The 7,500-nt window shown below is 43.5% G+C and overlaps 1 protein-coding gene across 3 annotated transcripts in view; it reads right to left on the bottom strand.

The window, feature by feature from the left end:
- Positions 1–97: 97 nt before the first annotated feature.
- Positions 98–7,500, bottom strand: part of LOC143290590 (uncharacterized) — a 24,104-nt gene continuing 16,701 nt past the window's right edge. For all 3 annotated transcript variants that reach the window (XM_076600171.1, XM_076600172.1, XM_076600173.1), the window contains one exon: positions 98–4,790. In XM_076600171.1, coding sequence (XP_076456286.1) covers positions 3,436–4,790 — 1,355 coding nt within the window. In that variant the 3' untranslated portion in view covers positions 98–3,435. The remainder of the gene's footprint in view (positions 4,791–7,500) is intronic.

Raw genomic sequence — 7,500 nt, 5'->3', positions numbered from 1 at the left:
CATAATGTCTCTGTACTGTGATGTGTCATGTTATTGTCATAATGTCTCTGTACTGTGATGTGTCATGTTATTCTCATACTGATGTTTTTGTACTGTGTATTATTGTCATAACGATGTCTGTGTACTATGGTGAGTCATGTTATTGTTATAATGTCTGTGTACTATGGTGTGTCATGTTATTGTTATAATGATGTCTGTGTACTATGGAATGTCCTGTTATTGTTATAATGTTTGTGCACTATGGTGAGTTATGTTATTGTTATAATAATGTCTGTATACTGTGGTGTGTCATGTTATTGTCATGATGATGTCTATGTACTGTGGTGTGTCATGTTATTGTCATACTGATGTCTATGTACTGTGGTGTGTCATGTTATTGTTATAATGTCTGTGTACTATGGTGAGTCATGTTATTGTTATAATGATGTCTGTGTACTATGGAATGTCCTGTTATTGTTATAATGTCTGTGCACTGTGGTGAGTTATGTTATTGTTATAATAATGTATACTGTGGTGTGTCATGTTATTGTCATACTGATGTCTATGCACTGTGGTGTGTCATTGTCATACTGATGTCTATGTACTGTGGTGTGTCATGTTATTGTCATACTGATGTCTATGCACTGTGGTGTGTCATTGTCATACTGATGTCTATGTACTGTGGTGTGTCATTGTCATACTGATGTCTATGTACTGTGGTGTGTCATGTTATTGTCATACTGATGTCTATGTACTGTGGTGTGTCATGTTATTGTCATACTGATGTCTATGTACTGTGGTGTGTCATGGTATTGTCATACTGATGTCTATGTACTGTGGTGTGTCATGTTATTGTCATACTGATGTCTATGTACTGTGGTGTGTCATGTTATTGTCATACTGATGTCTATGTACTGTGGTGTGTCATGTTATTGTCATACTGATGTCTATGTACTGTGGTGTGTCATGTTATTGTCATACTGATGTCTATGTACTGTGGTGTGTCATGTTATTGTCATACTGATGTCTATGTACTGTGGTGTGTCATGTTATTGTCATGATGATGTCTATGTACTGTGGTGTGTCATGGTATTGTCATACTGATGTCTATGTACTGTGGTGTGTCATGTTATTGTCATACTCATGATGTCTATGTACTGTGGTGTGTCATGGTATTGTCATACTGATGTCTATGTACTGTGGTGTGTCATGTTATTGTCATACTGGAGTTCAGGCAGTGTTAAAAATGATTTAATGACATTTCATCATAAAACGATGGACACAAAGAAGAAAGAATTAAGTAAAAAGACAAACATTTTCATAATTTTGACACATAATGTAAATACACTGACAAACATGACTTCACAAAGAAAAACAACAACACCTTTATCGTCATCATCATTAGCATTAAAAAGACAGCCAAGCATAACTAATTGGCAAATGACTGGTGAATATTTCACCCAGTTCACCCAATCGGACAACCAACAAGAAAGAAATATATTTTCTGTCAGGTTGTAATTCTAATAAACCTTTATCAAATCTTGACTGTGATAATTCTAGAGTATCTTGAAATAAAGTCTGATATTGTAGCCACTATGTTTTAAAGTGTTTTATTGTCCCACTTTTTTTTTTCTTAAGTCATACATTGTCCATATCATTTTTTGCGTTGTGTTCTTTAATTTCATATCAGGGAAAAAAGGGTAGCTTTCAAAAGAAGGTAGATTCGGTATACTCTTTTCTATTTCACACAGGCCTGCAAATATATATTTTACAAAGGAATATTAGTAAGTCAAACACTGAGTCTGTGTGCATGATTTCAGTCATGCAAAACATGTCGTGAAGGGTACGCAGGTAGCAAGGTAATTTGACCAGATCAAAACTTTGTCGTAGTTCTTTTCCTGGCTGCTGGTCAGGCATCTGCTTGGCAGATGTGGTGTAGCGTATATGGATCTGTCCGAATGCAGTGATGCCTCCTTGAGCTACTGAAACTGAAACTGACAGTGACACGATAGAGCAAAATAAAACACTTATTTTCTCATCCTTCCTTCATCCAGGCCAAGGTAAAAAAAACAACAACAACAAAAAACACAACAAAAAAAATAGATTATGTTCTCCACAGGTCAAAGACCTATACAATCATTGTAAAAGATTTTCACTATCTATAAACGAAACCCCATCCGATTTAGACTAGTTCACCGGAGCGAAAAAAGCTCGGTTATAACAGCAGCATTTATCATTCGTCAAACCACTGTTTTACTTCCTTGTGTCTGTCCTTTACTTCATTTTTTTTTTCACCTATTTATTTATTTATTTATCCATTTATGACTATGATAATGCAATGTGTGTGATGAAACAAAACTGATTTTAAAAGATGTTATATCACAAATGGAAGACCACATCATTCCCAGGAAGTATCCATTGTTTCCCTCAAAGGGGAAAGGTGGCAGAATGGTCAAGACGCTTATCTGCCAACAGAGTGTCCAGGAGGGTCTGAGTTCAAACCCCGGTCCTGCCCCTTCTCCCAAGTCTGACTGGAAAATCAAAATCAGCATCCAGTCATTGCACTCAGAAGAGATGATAAACTGAGGTCACTTGTGCAGCACACACTTGGCACACTTAAAAAGAACCCATGGCGACGTAAGTGTCGTTCTCTGGCAAAATTCTGTAAAAGGAATTCACTTTGATAGGTATACATACACACACACATACACATATCTATAAATATGTATATATGTATACCGGCAACACCATCCTGAAATGCCAGCAAGGTAAGGAGAAAGCACTGAACCCAGTGGACAGCGCCAGCTACACCCCTGCCTGCAGTGCACTTCACAGCCCTGACGGGACGACAGGCCCACCCAGTGTAAACCTCATGCTAATCCTCAATGCGAAAGAGAAACAATGACACTGCATGTGTACGCCGATAGCTTGATCACATACAGGAGGGGCCAATGCACTTTGCATCGACTGGAAAATTGTCCCTGATGGACACTCAAACAAAACACAACACACACAGCACACACACACACGCACGCACACACACACACGCACACACATACACACATACACACACACACACACACACACACACACACACACATACATTTTGCCAAATATTGACCTTGATCTTTGACCAGTCACCTTACTTACCATATCACCACAAAAGGGATGACTGACCACAAAGGTCTTGTTCACACAGGTCTACCATCCTGCCACACTTGTAGCAGCCGAGAAAATGCCAATGGAAAAACCAGTTTAAGACACACAGACACACACAAGCACAAGCACACGCACACGCACGCACACGCACACACACACACACACACACACACAAAGGCACCCAGTATTCATAAAATAGTAATTTACAATTCTACACAAAAACTGTGATTAAAACCAGGATATACATAAAATACAGAACCCTTAACCAAAGGAAAACCTGGTGATTTGAACAACTAACTACGGCTCCTTCAGATCCAGAACCTCAAACTGATCTGCCACCTCCTCAAAGTGACTCTGCACATGCCCCTCAAAGAACTGCTGTGAGGTACTGCTCTCTGGGAACCTCCTCTCACACATGGGGCACACCAGTTCTGTGCCGCCGATCACCCCGGGCTTTGGGGATTTCACCGGCTGTAGCGTCTCCGGAGCGCTGGAACTCTCGTCCACACTCTCGAAACACTCAAACACGTGGCACTGAAACTCGTCCATGGAGATGTGCGAGAAATCCTTCGCACACACCGGACACCTGCGGTCCAAACCCGAATCCGCATGGTTCATCACAGGCTGGGTTTCCTCCAAAGGGCTGAGTTCGGACATGTTGTTGATGGGAGTGCTGTTGGCATGATCCTGGGGCCAGTGACCCGGAATGTGCCTGGTGAGGTGGTCGGAGCCAGCAGCCAGTCCTGGCATCAGAGGTGACCCCAGCAAGGTCGTCCCCCCACTGCTGCCGAAGCTGTCTGAGGTGTTGCGGATCACCCTGGCTCCAGCCATCACCCCCTGGTTCAGTATGTGCATGGAGGGGACCGAACTGCCGCCCTTGTAAGCGTCCAAGTTGTTCAGCTTCGATGTCTGTTGGAACACGGGCTGCGGAGGAGGGGAGTACACTGCAGCGTTTGCGGGGTTCTCGGTCACCATGCCCAAGTTGTTGAGCCGAATTGCCGTCTCTTGCGGGAGGGTCTGTCTCGGTGCAGGGGTCTGTGACATCTCCCTGTCCCCCACCAGAAGGTGGTGGGAGGGGTCACGATAACCACCACTACTGCCGTCGACAAAGTCATGTGGCTTGATGATGTGGGGGGGCTTCAGAACCTCTGTCCTGCTCTTGGGCGGGAGGGCGATGTTGTGGCTGGGGGGTTTGCGCTGAACGATGGCGCTGTGACTTCCCCCCCACGCTGCGTTGTGCCCCCCCGTCCCCACCACCCCATTGCTGGCGGTCACCACCACCCGGCCTGCGTCCACCATCCCACCCTTCCCGGTCAGCGGCTTCGTCACGGCGCCCTTGCCCTGCGGCGCCCAGTTCATGGCGCTGGAAGTTGTGACGCAGCGCTGCTGCATCGCCCTCAGCTGCTGCTGCTGCTGCTGTTCCTGCTGCTGTCGGGCGCTGAGTGAGGCCGCGTTCACCATCTCCCAGCTCTGTCCAGAATGGGACGACGATGACGCTCCACCACCACCACCACTGCCACCCCCGCGACCACTAGCCATGGGCGTGGTGACCTCCGACGCCATGCTGCCGGGGTCGTACAGCGAGCGGCTCATCATGACGGGCTGCAGAGACCTGTGACCAGAGGGGTTGGCCAGCACCTTGCTGCAGTTACCTGCGCACCGACAATTATTCATTAGTTACCTGGCTGCTTTTACAAGCACACTTTCTTATCAACAATCATTCGTTAGCTACATGGCTGCTTTTACCTGTGCACCGACAATCATCCTCAGCACCTGGTTGCTTTTACCTGTGCACCAACAATCATCCTCAGCACCTGGTTGCTTTTACCTGTGCACCAACAATCATCCTCAGCACCTGGTTGCTTTTATCTGCGCACTGACAATCTTCGTCAGGATGTGGCTGCATTTACCTGTACACCAACAATCACCTGGATGCATTTACTTGCACATCAACAATTATCGCTAGCACCTGTCTGCTGGGGTTCTGCTGCTGGCCATGCATCTGCCTAGCAGATGTGGTGTAGTGTTTATACGGATTCATCCCAACACAGTGACAACTCCTTGAGAAACTGAAACTGAAACTGAAACTGGCACCAAAACATCTATCAACAGCCGATAAACAGCCAATTTACACCCCTGTCCCTAAACACCCATAAACAGCCGATTTACACCCCTGCCCCTAAACACTGATAAACAGCCGATTTACACCCCTGCCCCTAAACACCGATAAACAGCCGATTTACACCCCTGCCCCTAAATACTGATAAACAGCCGATTTACACCCCTGCCCCTAAACACCGATAAACAGCCGATTTACACCCCTGCCCCTAAATACTGATAAACAGCCGATTTACACCCCTGCCCCCAAACACCGATAAACAGCCGACTTACACCCCTGCCCCTAAACACCGATAAACAGCCGACTTACACACCCTGCCCCTAAATACTGATAAACAGCCGATTACACCCCTGCCCCTAAACACCGATAAACAGCCGATTTACAACCCCTGCCCCTAAATACTGATAAACAGCCGATTTACACCTGCCCAACAACACCGACTACTGCCACTGACAACTCCTGGCCCCTAACAACACTGATATTAGCACACCATTTTACACCTTCTGCGGCCCTAAACCGATAACGGATTCACACTGCCTCCTAAACAACGATGAACAGATTACACCCTCCTAAACACCGATAAACAGCCGATTTAACCCTGCCCTAAACGATAACAGCCGATTTACACCCTGCCTAAACACCGATAAACAGCCGATTTAACCCTGCCCTAAACACGATAAACAGCCGTTTACACCCCTGCCTAAACACGATAAACAGCCGATTTACACCCCTGCCCTAACACCTAACAACAGCGCAAGCACATGCATGCAATTAAATATGACATTGTAAAACAGCATCCAACATGTGCCTAATGAATATCGTTAAAACAATTCACCTGAAACATCGATAACACATAACCATGCGCAAACACATATACATAACCCCTGCCTAAAATAACTGATTGTAACAAAACACAACACTGTCATGCAATTGAAATATGACATTTGTAAAACAGCATCAACTGGGCCTCAAAGATTATGTTTAAAAAATATCACCTAATCACAATGTCGTTAATCTGACAAATCTATGCGCAGACGAATATATGAGTATTGTAAAATGACTGATCTGTAAAAAACACAACATTGCAACAATAGTATCAGCATATGTACATATAGTCAGTATATTATCCTCCACTGAATTGCCAGCTTCTAAAATATTGGAATGATATTTGTAGACCTGTAAGTCATTCCTAATCATCGCTTAATGACAAAACATTATCAATGTCATAACATAATAATCATTTGTGTACATTATTTTCATACTAACTTGCACTGGCTATCAGGCATCGCTAATGAAACCATCAATTTTTTTAATGATTTAATTTCAGTCATTTTGTATGAACTTTTTTCCATGCTACTTTTCATCAACTGTTCTCCTCTGTCAGTACAACACTAATTGATCTGACAATAAATGGCTGCTGTATTGTATGAAAATAAATAAATAGATAAATAAAGGAATCAATCAATCAATCAATCAATGTAATAATAATAATAATAATGCTGCTGCTGATGATGATGATAATGATAATAAAATTTTAAAATATATAAATGAATAAATGTAGAAAAAGAAGACTGCTAATAATGCTAATGATGCAAATAATAATAATAATAAATGATCATAATGAAGATGATGATGATAATAAGAAGAAGAAGAATGATAATAAATTTGGGGACCATCCCAAACCCGACCATCCTAAAACCCTCTTGGCCGAGAGAGTGGGGATGTAACTTGGGCAACACACTCTCCACTAAAAATCAAATTCTAGCCCAGATAGTCTGGACAACAGTTGCCTCCTCTGCTATTCTGGTTGTCGTTGTCATACACAACTGCCTACCATACAATAATGATTACATTAGAAAAAGAAGAAGATGAAGAAGAACAACAACAAAATAAAATAAAATACAATGAACAGCAAAGGAGAGGAGAAGAAAAGAGAGCGTGTGTGTGTGTGTGTGTGTGTGTCTGTGTGTGTGTGTGTGTGTGTCTGTGTCTGTGTGTGTGTGTCTGTGTGTGTGTGTGTGTGTGTCTGTGTGTCTGTGTGTCTGTCTGTGTGTGTGTGTGTGTGTCTGTGTGTGTGTCTGTGTGTGTGTGTGTGTGTGTGTGTGTGTGTGTGTCTGTGTCTGTCTGTGTGTCTGTGTATGTGTGTGTGTGTGTGTGTGTGTGTGTGTGTGTGTCTGTGTCTGTGTGTCTGTGTGTGTGTGTGTGTGTCTGTGTGTCTCTGTGTGTGTGTGTGTGTCTGTGTG

The sequence above is a fragment of the Babylonia areolata genome, chromosome 15 (genome assembly GCF_041734735.1).
Source record: "Babylonia areolata isolate BAREFJ2019XMU chromosome 15, ASM4173473v1, whole genome shotgun sequence".
Taxonomy (NCBI): domain Eukaryota; kingdom Metazoa; phylum Mollusca; class Gastropoda; order Neogastropoda; family Buccinidae; genus Babylonia; species Babylonia areolata.
Note: the sequence above shows the minus strand (reverse complement) of the source record. Positions and strands in the feature narration are given on the sequence as shown.